General features: G+C 40.3%; 1 protein-coding gene and 1 pseudogene across 5 annotated transcripts in view; both read left to right on the plus strand.

Annotated features, from left to right (window-relative positions):
- Rad17 (RAD17 checkpoint clamp loader component) overlaps positions 1-13,464 on the plus strand; it is a 38,744-nt gene extending 25,280 nt beyond the window's left edge. For all 5 annotated transcript variants that reach the window (XM_070031295.1, XM_070031291.1, XM_070031293.1 and 2 more), the window contains 6 exons: positions 712-797; positions 902-1,048; positions 3,573-3,719; positions 5,728-5,848; positions 8,137-8,194; positions 12,718-13,464. In XM_070031295.1, the coding sequence (XP_069887396.1) occupies positions 712-797; positions 902-1,048; positions 3,573-3,719; positions 5,728-5,848; positions 8,137-8,194; positions 12,718-12,982 (824 nt within the window). In that variant the 3' untranslated portion in view covers positions 12,983-13,464. The remainder of the gene's footprint in view (positions 1-711; positions 798-901; positions 1,049-3,572; positions 3,720-5,727; positions 5,849-8,136; positions 8,195-12,717) is intronic.
- On the plus strand, positions 11,067-11,388 carry LOC138832840 (large ribosomal subunit protein eL42-like; annotated as a pseudogene).
- Positions 13,465-13,480: the final 16 nt, after the last annotated feature.

Genomic DNA, 13,480 nt, shown 5'->3' on the forward strand with positions numbered 1-13,480 from the left:
CACTTGAGCCACAGCGCCACTTCCGGTTTTCTGGAAGATAGAGTCTTAAGGACTTTCCTGCCCAGGCTGGCTTTGAACCGCAATGCTCAAGATTTCAGCTTCCTGAGTAGCTGGGATTACAGGTGTGAGCCACCAGCACCCAGCATCCATAAGAGTCTTATCTCCAATTAACTAGCAAAAAGTAGAGTTGTGGCTCAAATGGTACAGAGCCAGCCTTGAGTGAAAAAGCCAAGCAAGAGTTCAGGGCTCTGAGGTCAAGCCCCCAATACAAATACACACATAAAAAACAAGGTGCTTTTGTTTCTGTTGTATGTTCTTCCCCCTATGGTATATCCCCTGTTGTCACTGTATTTGATTTTGACACCCTACATCTTGTATATACATTTACCTAATTTGGGGAGGGGAAGGGAAATAACAAAATGCTGAAACAAGGACACAGGATGAACCATTGCAACAATGATACTCACAAGACACTATGTTGGAAATGAACTTTATAACGAGGTGGGGGGAGGAGGGAGGTAAGGGAAGGAAGAGAAGGTCTCAGAAAAACAAAGAAGGGGGTAACAGTACTCAACAAGAAATGTACTCATTACCTTATTCATGTGACTGTAACCCCTCTGTACAGCATCTTTACAATAAAATAAAATTAAAAAAATAAGGTGCTATATAATTGTAAAGATAGTATTTAATAATTCTAGAAATTTCTTATAGGAGCACCTTTAGCAGAATTAGACTCACCTCGGCTACCGTCTCATTTATCAGAGCATGATCGGGATACATTACTTGTTCAACCCGAGGTAAAGTCTTTCATAGTACTTAATACTCTTACTAAAAGGTATATAGTACATATCTAACTTATGTATTTTGACCAGAGTTACATAATTTCTATACTCTTTTATAGGAAATAGTAGAAATGTCACACATGCCAGGAGAGTTGTTTAATTTATATCTTCACCAAAACTACGTAGATTTCTTCATGGAAATAGATGATCTTGTCAGAGCCAGTGAATTTCTGAGTTTTGCAGATATCATCAGTGGGAACTGGAATGTAAGACTATTTTTTGTAAATGTTTTTGTTTGTATTTCAAATTGATAAAGTTTTGGCTTATTGGACATGTTTTATGACTCTTCTTAATTACTATACTATACCTAATTAATCCAGTATCTTATTAATACATAGCACTACATTTTTGAGTTGTTTTATTCCCCTCTTTTGGCTTCTTTTGTTAGTACCTATACCTGCCCTCCACACACTGTTTTACTGTCTTGTAATTTGTGTGTGTGTATGGGCCAGTCCTGGGGCTTACAACTCAGGGCCTAGGTGCTTACCCGGAGCTTTTTTGTTCAAGGCTAGCACTTGAACCACAGCTCCACTTTCAGCTTTTTAGGTATTCAATTTGAGTTTAAAGTCTCATGCACGTCCCTGCCTTGGCTGGCTTTGAATCACAATTCTCAGATGTCAGCCTCCTGAGTAGCTAGGATTACAGGTGTGAGCCACCAGTACTTTAGCTTGTAAATTGTTTTTAGGGGGATCCTGAGGCTTGAGCTCAGGGCCTGAGTACTGTTCCTGAGCCTCTTTCTACTCAAGGCTAGTGCTCTACCACTTGAGCCACAGCACCATTCCAGCTTTTTCTGAATGGCTTATTGGAGAAAAGTGTCTCACAGACTTTCCTGCCTATGCTAGCTTTGAACCATGATCCTCAGATCTCAGGCTCCTGAGTAGATAAGATTACAGGAGTGAGCCACCAGTGCCTGGCTTATATTAGTTTTTTTTCTTTCCTTTTTTTTTTTTTTTTTTTGGTCAGTTGTGGGGCTTGAACTCTGGGCCTGGGTGCTGTCCCTCAGCTCTTCAGCTCAAGGTGAGTGCTCTACTACTTGAGCCATAGCACCACTTCCGGTTTTCTGGTGGTTTATTAAAGATAGGAATCTCACAGACTTTCCTGCCCGAGCTGGCTTTGAACCGCAGTCCTCAGATCTCAGCCTCCTGAGTAGCTAGGATTACAGGCATAAGCCACTAGTACCCAGCTTACTCAGCAGTTTTTGCTTAATTTTTTTTTTTCTTCCCCTGGTTGTGGGGCCTGAAACTCTGGGCCTGGGCGCTGTCCCTCAGCTCTTCAGCTCAAGGCTAGTACTCTACCACTTGAGCCACAGCACCACTTCTGGCTTTTTCTGCTTATGTGGTGCTGAGGAATCGAACCCAGGGCCTCATGCATGCAAGGCAAGCACTCTACCACTGAGCCCCCTTTCTCAGCCCTTACTTAATATTTTAAAATACTTTAAAAAAATTTTTTATTACAACAGTGTTTGTGCTTTTTTTTTTTTTTTGGTCAGTCATGGGGTTTGAACTCTGGGCCTGAGTGCTGTCCTTCAGCTCAAGGTGAGCACTCTACCACTTGAGCTACAGCACCACTTCCAGTTTTCTGGTGGTTTATTGGACATAACAGTCTCGGACTTTCCTGCCCGGGCTGGCTTTGAACCGCGATATCCTCAGATCTCAGCCTCCTGAGTAGCTAGGATTACAGGCGTGAGCCACCGGCGCCTGGCCTTTTTTTTTTTTTTTTTTTTTTTTTACTAGTCCTGGGGCTTGAACTCAGAACTTAGGGCCTGGGCATTGTCCCAGAGCTGCTTTTGCTCAAGGCTGGCACTCTATCACTTGAGGCACAGTGCCACTTCTGGCTTTTTCTGTGTATGCTGTACTGAGGAATCCAAGCTAAGCAAGCATATTAAGCCACATTCCCAAGTCTCCCCCCCCCCCCCCCCATTTTTTAAAACTCAGGCTCTTAGCATTATCCCCTTAGCTTTTTGGTTCAAAGCTGGCACTCTACAACTTGAGTTACAGCTCTACTTCTAGCTTTTTGGTGCTGACTTTGAACTGAAATCCTCAGATCTCTCTGCCTCCTGTATAATTAGGATTACAGGTGTGAGCCACCATCACCTGGCATATTTATACATCTGTATATGAATTACAGTGTGATGGTTTGGATTCATGGGTAGTAATCAGCTCAATAATAAGCATATCTATTACCTTATTTTAATTATTTCTTATGTCTTCATATAATTACTTTTTTATTTTGAAAATGACCAACCTATGAGTAATTCAGTGAATAGTACAATGAAAGCCTGTATGTTCTTACCTATTGTTATTATTTTTTTACATTTTGCAACTTTTATACCGTCTATGTATTTACACATTTGTTTTGTGCTGAATAATTGGAAAGTTAATTTCAAACATGCATGAAGAAAGACATTCACACTTGAGAACATTGATGTGTAGTTTAGCATTGTATTGTCCTTACTTAGGTTTCACCAAATTGCCTCAAAAATGTATTTCAAGTTGTTTCCCCTGCCCTCATTTAAGTTCCACAAAGGGTTTTCCCATTGTATTTGATTTTTATGTCTAAGTTGGTCTTCTTTTAAATAACTTGATAACACTATCATTTTTAAGCTTTGATAATGTTGAAATGGATGCAAAGCAACTAAATTTGGTTTCACCATTTTTGTGTATCAGTAGTACCATTTATGCTGCTTCATAAATATCTTTTTTAAATTTCTCATCTTGTCTGATTTATTAGTCACGCTCTTTACTCGGGGAATATAGTACGTCTGTAGCTACAAGAGGTGTGATACATTCCAACAAAGCCCGCGGATTTGCTCATTGCCAAGGAGGATCAAGTTTTCGACCCTTGCACAAGCCTCAGTGGTTTTTAATACACAAAAAGGTAACAATAAATATTTGTACATTGTTGCTACAGGCTCACACCTGTAATCCTAGCTAATTAGGAAGCTGAAATCTCCAGGATGGGCAGAAATATGCTCAAGATTACACCAATTGACAGCAAAAAGCTGGCTTTTATGGACAAGGCTCGAGTAGAACAGAACCAGCCAAGGAAGCAAGCCAAATAAGTTTGAGTTCCTTAATTCAGAACTCAGGACTGGAGGGAAAAAAAGAATTGTACACTTTGATCAGGCATGTTGGCACATATCTGTAATCTCAGCATTCAGAAGGCTGAGGCAGGTAAAATGGTAAGTTGTAGCTTCGTCTATATAGGTAGTTCTAAGATAGCTTGGGGTACATTATGCATTTGAATTGTATAATTTGAACTTTACTGTATATAAGTACCTCAATAAAGTTGTTCTTATTTTGAAATTTTAAGAAATAGAAAAATTTATCATTTTACTTGGTAAATCCACAGTGTTCTTGTATTTCCTTTCTTTCTTGCCTGCCTACCTCCCTCCCTTCCTCCCCCCCCTCCCCTCCCCCACCCCCTCTTTCTTTCTGCCTGTCCTGGGGCTTAAATTCAGGGCTTAGGTGCTGTGCCTGAGCTTCTTTTGCTCAAGGCTGGTGCTCTATCACTTTGGCCATTGCTCCATTTGTGGCTTTTTTAGTGCTTAATTGGAGATATAAGAGTCTCACAGACTTAGTCTTCCTGGGCTGACTTCAAACTGAGATCCTCAGACATCAGCCTCCTGAATAGGATTACAGGGCTTGGGCATTGTCCCTGAGCTCTTTTGCTCAAGGCTAGCCCTCTACCACTTGAGCCACAGCATCACTTCTAGGTTTTTTGAGTAGTTAGTTTATTGGAAATAAGTCTCATGGATTTTCCTGTCTGGACTGGCTTCAGATTGCTATCCTCAGATCTTAGCCTCCTAAATAGCTAGGATTATAGGCAAGAGCCACATAAGTCTGGCAGTGTTCGTAATCTTAAGATACATCATAGATGCTGAGCACTGATGGCTCACACCTGCAATCTGAGTTACTTGGGAGGCTGAGATCCTCTGGATCTCAGTTGAAGCCAACCTGGGCAGAAACGTCCTTAAGACTCCATCTCCAGGGCTGGGAAGGTGGCTCAGTGGTAGAGCGCTTGCCTTGCATGCCTGAGGCCCTGGGTTCAATTCCTCAGCACCACATAAGCAAAAAGAAAAAAGCTGGAAGTGGTGCTGTGGCTCAAGTGGTAGAGCGCTAGCCTTGAGCTGAAGAGCTGAGGGACAGCGCCCAGGCCCAGAGTTCAGGCCCCACGACCGGATAAAAAAAAAAAAAATTAAAAAAAAAAAAAAAAAAAAAAAAAAAAGACTCCATCTCCAAAATAACCAATCAAAAGCAGGGCTGGAGGCATGGCTCTAGTAGTAGAGCACCAGCCAAGCAAGCATGAGGCACTGAGTTCAAACTCTGGTACTACCACTAGTAAGAAATGATATAATGACTAGATGGAGTGGTGTATGCCTATAATCAGTAATAAGACAAATTTGAGGCCAAACTGGGATATATAGGAAAACTGTATGTCATTAAAAAAAAAAAAAAAGACAAAATCAAAAAGGCCCTAAGATACAAATTTTACTTAGAAGTAAGTTTGAGGTTTCTTGTGCCACATTGACTTGAAACAATTAGAAAAATGTGCTGAGAAATGCATTGTTAGTCCATTTCATTGTAGTTCTTACAGAAGCCTGGGTTGTGTAGGTTAGTTATGCAGTGTGGTCTCAATTCAACCTAGATATGAAGGTTGCTGCTAATGTCTCAGGTTATTCTGAGAAAATAATTAAATAAATTCATAAAACAGATTTTAAATATATTTGTGTACATAAGGAAGTAAAGGCAAAGTGTTGAAATTGAGGTTAATACAGTGCTACATGAAACTTTCTCCCAAAAAGTAAAAAAAAAGATATATTTGTCTAGCAGTGTATAACCATATTTTCAGTTTAATTTAACTTTTCATATTTTTTTCCATACAGTATCGGGAAAATTGCCTGGCAGCAAAAGCACTTTTTTCTGACTTCTGCCTACCAGCTTTATGCCTTCAAACACAGCTGTTGCCCTATCTTGCTCTGCTCACCATTCCAATGCGAAATCAAGGTAACTACAAGCTTTGCTTTCCTTCCAATAGTCATGTTTTATAACAGTAACTTACTGTGAGTCAAATGCACTCTGTGTATACACAATACATAGTGAGATAAAATGTTTACCTTCCTCCTTTCCTTTATTTTTTTCCACTGGTGATAAGGCTTAATTAAACTCAGGTCCTTCCAGCTCTTCTTGGCTCGCTTATTTATGGTTAGCATTCTACCACTTAAATCAGACTTCTACTCCCTCTGTGTTCTTGCTTTTTTCTTTTAATATATGTATGTAGTGTGTGTGGTGTGTACACACATGCACACATACATGTGCCGGTGCTAGTGCTTGAACTCAAGACCTAGACACTATTCCTCAGCTTTTTCACTCAAGACTAATGACCTGCCACTTGAGCCACAGCTCCACTCCCAACTTTTTGGTGGGCAATTGGAGATAAAATTCTCACAGATTTTTCTGCCCAGGCTGGCTTTCAACTGTAGTCCTTACATTGAGCCAGTATCTAAGATTGATTACGAGCATGAGCCACTAGCACCTGGCTTCCCTGTTTTTGACCCAGAATTGATACATGCTTTTTGTTGAAATAAATTGAAAGCACCTCCCCCCTCAACCACCTAACTAGCATTAGACTAGAGTTGTTCAAACTTTTCTGGACTATATTTTGTGCCCAAGCTTGAATTGATAATATAAGCAAATACTAATGTAAGTGAAAATAACATTTTTCACTTATACATGTTAATGTCAAAGCAGTAATGCTAAATTACATTCAAATATTGCTAATTTTTTGAGGATTATTATTATTTTGGGGGGGGGGTCCGGTTGTGGGGCCTGAACTCTGGGCCTAGGCACTGTCCCTCAGCTCTTCAGCTCAAGGCTAGTGCTCTACCACTTGAGCCACAGCGCCACTTCCGACTTTTTTCTTTTTGCTTGTGTGGTGCTGAGGTATCGAACCCAGGGCCTCATGCATGCAAGGCAAGTGCTCTACCACTGAGCCACCTTCCCAGCCCCAGGATTATTATTTTGTATGTATATTCTGCTATTGGGGCTTGATTCACTTCAAGGCATGGACATTGTTCCATAGATTTTGTACTGTAGGCTGATGCTCTAACCACTTGAACCACAGCTTCATTTCCAGCTTTCTGATCACACTATAAGTCTACCTACTCAAGGAGGCTGAGATCTGAAGATGACGGTTTGAGGCCAGCATGGGTAGAAAAGTCCATTAGACTCTTATTTCCAATAAACTCAGAAAAAGCCAGAAGTGGGTGCTGTGGATCAAGTGGTAGAGCACTAGCCTTCAGCACAAAGAGACTTGAGGACAGCACCTAGGTCCTGAGTTCAAGCTCCAGGATTGGCAAAAAAATAAAAAATAAAAAAAGCCTGAGATCTGAAAATTGTAGTTTGAAGCCAGTTGGGACAAGAGTCTGTGGGATTCTTTATCTCTGATTAATGATGGAAGGTCAGGTATGGCTTAGGTGGTAAAATGCCAGCCTTGAGAGGAAAAAGCCAAGCACACATGCAAGGCCCTGAGTTCAGGCCCCAGTGTTAGCATAAAAACAAAAGCAAGCTGGACACCAGTGGCTCACACCCATAATCCTAGCTACTCAGTAGGTTTAGATATGAGGATCGCAGTTTAAAGCCAACCCAGGCAGGAAAGTCCATGAGCCTTTTTACTCCAATTAAACACCAGAAAGGCCAGAAATGGAGTTGTGGCTCAAATGGTAGAGCTCTAGCCTTGAAAAACAACAACAATAACAACAAAGAAATGCTCAGAGATAGCACCCAGGCCCTGAGTTTAAGCCCCAGGACCAGCACCATAAAAACACAAACAACAAAAAGCCAAGTGAGAGCACAAGGCTGGCAGTTCAAGCCCCAGTACTGTCACCTACAGATATAGTACATTTGAAGAATGCTACAAGTAGATTCTCATTCAGGGCTCTACCAAAAGAGTAAGTGGGTAGGATGATATACATGTAAGCTCGATGTAGCCATTCCACAACGTACCCATAAATCAAATGCCATGTTTTTGGCACTCTTTTTTATTGTGAATATACTGTACAAAGGGGTTACAATTACATGGGCAAGTCAAATGTCATGTTGAACAACTTAAATATACATGGTTTTTACTTATCAGTTGGAAAAGAATGATACCCACTATCATGGCACTAAGTGGTAAAAACCCCTGCTTAGCACACTTGAGTCCTGCAGTTCAAACCCCAGTACTGCCAAAAAAGAAAAGAAAGAAAAAGACAAAGAATGATAGCATTAAAAAAACTTTTCAAATATGTTTTCAGCTCAGATTTCTTTTATCCAAGATATTGGAAGACTTCCTCTGAAGAGACACTTTGGAAGGTAAGCTGAAGTGTTCATTGAATATACTCAACTGTAAAAACTGTTCATTGAATATACTCTCTGTAAAATAGAAAAATACAGTATCCCCAGAGATTAAATACTATATAATTACATTGTAGTTCCTTCATCTTATACCTATATCAAAAGAACCCAAAATTCACCTAATCTTGTGATTCTAGAAACCTTTGCAGCTTTCTTGCCTAGAGGTATTCTTAATCAAGGCTTGAAGATTTGCAGTGATCAGAAACTGCTTCTAAAATAGCAAAATCCTATTTCCTTATTTCAGAAAATTCAGACACACACACAAAAGAGAGAGAGAGAGGGCTGGGAAGGTGGCTCAGCGGTAGAGCGCTTGCCTTGCATGCTCAAGGCCCTGGGTTCGATTCCTCAGCACCACATAAGCAAAAAGAAAAAAGCCGGAAGTGGCGCTGTGGCTCAAGTGGTAGAGCGCTAGCCTTGAGCTGAAGAGCTGAGGGACAGCGCCCAGGCCCAGAGTTCAGGCCCCACGACCGGAAATTAAAAAAAAAAAAAGAGAGAGAGAGATGCACTGTTTTTCAAAAAAATATTGGAAAATAGCTTCTAGAGTAGTGCTAATAATCTAGAGAAATTATATCTCAGATTACTTAATCATAAATAAGATCAAATTAAGTACTCAAGCAGTTTAAAAAGGAGTTTCAAAAGGAGGGTGTTTTTTTGTTTTGTTTTTTGTTTGTTTTGCCAGTCCTGGGGCTTGAACTCAGGACCCTGGGTACTGTCCCTGGGCTTCTTTTTAGCACCATTTATGTTAGGTTTTTTAAAAAGAGGTAGCCGAGTAAGAACAGCACCAGCACGCACGTGGTATTCAGGTAAGGGGTAGGTTTATTCAGTAGACCTGCTGGGACCAGGCAAGGTTGGCACTCCACGTGGCTGGGAAAGGCCTGGGAAAGAGAAAGAGCTGGGAAAGAGGAAAGAGAGAGGAAAGAGCTAGAGCAGAGAGAGAGCAGAGAGAGAGAGATAGAGCTAGAAAAGAACAGCAAGAAGCCGCCCCTGGGCTTCTTTTGCTCAAGGTTAGCACTCTTATCACTTAACCCACAGTGCCACTTTGGCTTTTTTTCTCTTTATGTGGTACTGAGAATTTGGACCCAAGGCTTCATGCATGGTAGGCAAGCAATCCACCACTAAGCCCCATTCCCAGCCCTCTGAAGCAGTTTTTGTGGGTTGTGTATGTGTATGCCTGTCCTGGAGCTTGAATTCAGGGCCTGGGTGCTGTCCTGAGCTTTTGTGCTCAAGGCTATTGCTCTACCGCTTTGATCTATAACTCCATTTCTGGCTTTTTGGTAGTTAATTGGAGTTAAGGGTCTCATGGGCTTTTCTTGCTCAGGCTGGCTTCAAACTGTGATCCTCAGATCTCAGCCTCCTAATAGCTAGGATTACAGTCAGGAGTCACTGGCATTCAGCTAAAAAAGCAGTTTTAAAAGAGAATTCCAGAGGGGCGGGGGGAGGATGGGAAGGGATGGGAAGGGGAAACAAAGGAGGAGGCTACAATGCTTGATAGGAAATGTACTCATTCTTGCCCATGTAATTGTAACCCCTCTGTACAGTATTTTCACAATAAAAAAAATTTAAAAAAGAAATGTACTCATTGTCTTGCCCATGTAATTGTAACCCATCTGTATAGTATTTTCACAATAAAAAAAAAAGAATTCCAGGGCTGGGAATGTGGCTTAGTGGTAGAGTGCTTGCTTAGAATGCATAAAGCCCTGCATTCCATTCCTCAGTACCATATAAACAGAAAAAGCTAGCAGTGATGCTGTGGCTGAAGTGGTAGAGTGCTAACCTTGAGAAAAAGAAGTCATGGGACAGTACCCAACCCCTGAGTTCAAGCCCTAAGATTGGCCAGAGAGAGAGAGAGAGAGTGTGTGTGTGTGTACCCAACCCCTGAGTTCAAGCCCTAAGATTGGCCAGAGAAAGAGAGAGAGACAGAGAGAGAGAGTGTGTGTGTGTGCGCGCGCGTGCACCAACATGGTGGCTCCCATCTGTAATCTTAGCTTCTCAGGTGCTGAGATCTGAGGATCAGAGTTCAGAGTCATCAGGACAAGAAAGGTCTTGAAACTCTTATCTCCAATAAACTCAGAAAAAGCCGGAAGTGGAGTTATATTTCAAATGCTAGAGCACTAGCCTTGAGTAAAACAAAGCTCCGGGAAAGCACTCAGGCCCAGAGTTCAAACCCAGGACCAAGAAAACAAAAAACCAAAAAGAGTACTTACTAATTAAAAAGGGGCAAAGGTAATTGTTAGAACTGACACCTTTTATATAGCCCTGCTATCTTTTCTCCTATTCCTTTCCCAAGAAGAAATTTCTTGCTGTCTGAGCTCTTTTCTTCCTCCTTACCTCATCCAGTCTGTAAAGACTTTGTGGTGCTAATTTTTTCTTCATGAGGTTGTAGCTACTGCAGCACCTCCTGCTCAGCGCCTCCTGCCTATTAGAGAAAGCCAAAGGTGGATCGTAAAACATCATACCTGACTTATGGGCCATCCATCAGTATATCTATTTTGGCTACAGCACTGGGATGTGAGCAGGACTCAGACCCTTTATAAATGTTGCCTTTTTCTTCATATATCTCTGAATCAGAAGACCAGTTCTCTTTGCTGGCTACTTCCCGCCTCAAGATTATAATGTTAAAATGAAAGGATCAGCTTGGGCATGGAGGTGTGGAGGCGCATGAGTGTAATCCCAACACTGATATATAATCCCAGCACTTGGAAGTCAGCAAGAGGATGGAGAGTTCCAGTCCATCCTGGACTATGTAGTGAGACCTTGTCTCAATAAAACAAAAATAGAACTTTTTTTTTTTTTTTGCTTTTTTTGGCGCCACTGCAGGCTTCCTGTCATCATGGTTAATGTTCCTAAAACCCACTGTACTATTTGTAAGAAGTGTGGCAAGCACCAGCCTCACAAAGTAACAGTACAAGAAGGGCAAGGATTCTCTGTAAGCCCAGGGAAAGCGTTGTTATGACAGGAAGCAGAGTGGCTATGGCAGTCAGACTAAGCCAATTTTCTGGAAAAAAGCTAAGACTACAAAGAAGATTATGCTGAGACTTGAATGTGTTGAGCCCAGCTATAGATCTAAGAGAATGCTAGCTATTAAATAGAGATGCAAACATTTTGAACTGGGTGGAGATAAAAGGAGAAAGGGGCAAGTGATCCAGTTCTAAGCTCCAACTTTTGTTATAAGACAATAAAATTGTGAGGTCAAATTCAAAAAAATATTAAAAATTTAAAAAAAGTAGAGCTAGTGGTAGGCTCTGAATTTTGTCCCCGGCTCTGTTTAATTACTCCATTTAATTACTCTACAATTATTTCTGAGATGAGGAGTAAATGAATGGGGATCTTCATATAATTACTAGTTCAGCTTTTTTTAATGTGATTTGGGAGTAGAGATTTCTCCATATTTCATATTACAATAACTAGTACTGTTATCTTTAATTTTTGTTGACTATTTAACATCACTAGTTCATATTCATAAAATTTAGTATCAGTGTTTAAATAGTGTTTAACTTAATAGGTATATAATTAAGCCTATAATTAAGCTTACACCTAATTTCTGGTGCCTTTAGCTTCTTTTCAGCCTTGTACATAAAGTACCGTGAATATCAAAATGTTTTTAATGTTTTTATTGTTACTATAAGGGTGATGTACCAGCAGTCAGATCTTTCTTTACTAGGAGGAAGTCCTAGAAAGGAAACTGTTGTCTCTATAAGTGGATTCCTTTTAGAGAATTTTGCTCTATATAGCCACATTGCTTCCAAGAACATTTTGCCAGTTTTATACACTTACATTATGTTAGTATGTTCTTTTTCTTTTAACTTTGCTAACAACAGACTGGGTTTTATTACTTTGAAAGTATCTTCACTAGTTTGTAAGATAACAATAGAAGTATATTATTTTCCACCTTTAAAGTTACAAATGAGGTTAAACAATTTAGTATTTTGTAGGCTCTGTTTCTTTTTCCTTTTTAATCTGTAAGAACTCTATCAAAGACATTAATCCCTTTTTTTTTTTTTTTTTTTTGGTCAGTTGAACTCTGGGCCTGGGCACTGTCCTTCAGCTCTTCAGCTGAAGGTTAGCGCTCTACCACTTGAGCCACAGTGCCACTTCCAGCTTTTTCTGCTTATGTGGTGCTGAGGTATCCTCAGATACCATTTTTATATGTTGTACAGTAGAATATTTTACTTTTTGGAAAATAGTTACATAATTTATATTAAAATTAAAATGTTGGGGCCTCATGCATGCAAGACAAGCACTCTACCACTGAGCCACCTTCCCAGTCCCCATTAATCCTTTTTATATTTCAAGCTTTAAGGTTTTATTCATTGTTGGTCATTTACCTTGTAGTGTTTTTTACATAGTTAAACTAATCTTGCTAGCTGAACAGTGCAATTAAGCTGAATCAGACTAGAGAGTAGCTTCATCATAATCATGCTCATGATGTAACTTAAGGATATCCCCTATTCTTATTAATATCTGCCCTGTGAATCCCACAGATTGAAAATGGAGGCCTTAACTGATAGGGAGCATGGATTGATGGACCACGACAATGGAGATGAAGCTCACCTCAGTGGAGGACATCCAGCAGAGGAAGTGCCTGCTGAAGCTGCTCACACTGCGGAAGAGGAAACCTGGTCAATTCCGTTGAGTCAGAACAGTGGGAGTGACCTACCTGCCAGCCAGCTTTGGCCCTCTTCCTGGAAAGCTGATATGGAAGAAGACAACATTGTAATAGAGGAATGGGACAGTGATGGGACATAGAGGCCACCTGCCAATCAGATAGCTACTCAACATTCAGTTAGTTCTACTCAGTGGTACTTATACAGAATTAATATACTTTTCTGGAGAATTACGTTTTTATAATTCTTTACTCTTTATCACAAGCAACTGAATCGTGGTCATATTGAAGTAAACAAGTTCAAGCCTAAAAGCATGCTCTGTTTCCCCCTAATATTTAGGCTTGTCAGTGCTTTAGGGAGAACAAGGAGGTCAGTGTGTGTGAAGTATGTTTGAACATTATGCCAAATATCAGAAAATGTGAACGAATAACCCAGAATACAAAAATTTATGATGTAAATACGATTTATAAAATAGGATGCAATTATGAGTGTAAATAAACGTTGTGCCTTATTTTCAGAGTATTGTCTCCAGCTCCTCAGATACCATTTTTATATGTTGTAAAGTAGAATACTTTTTGGAAAATATTTACATAATTTATATCGAAATTAAAATGTTGGATTTCATCCTGCTTTTCCTCTT

This window comes from Dipodomys merriami, unplaced genomic scaffold (genome assembly GCF_024711535.1).
Source record: "Dipodomys merriami isolate MVZ:Mamm:240054 unplaced genomic scaffold, mDipMer1.0.p SCAF_20, whole genome shotgun sequence".
In the NCBI taxonomy this organism is placed as follows: Eukaryota; Metazoa; Chordata; class Mammalia; order Rodentia; family Heteromyidae; genus Dipodomys; species Dipodomys merriami.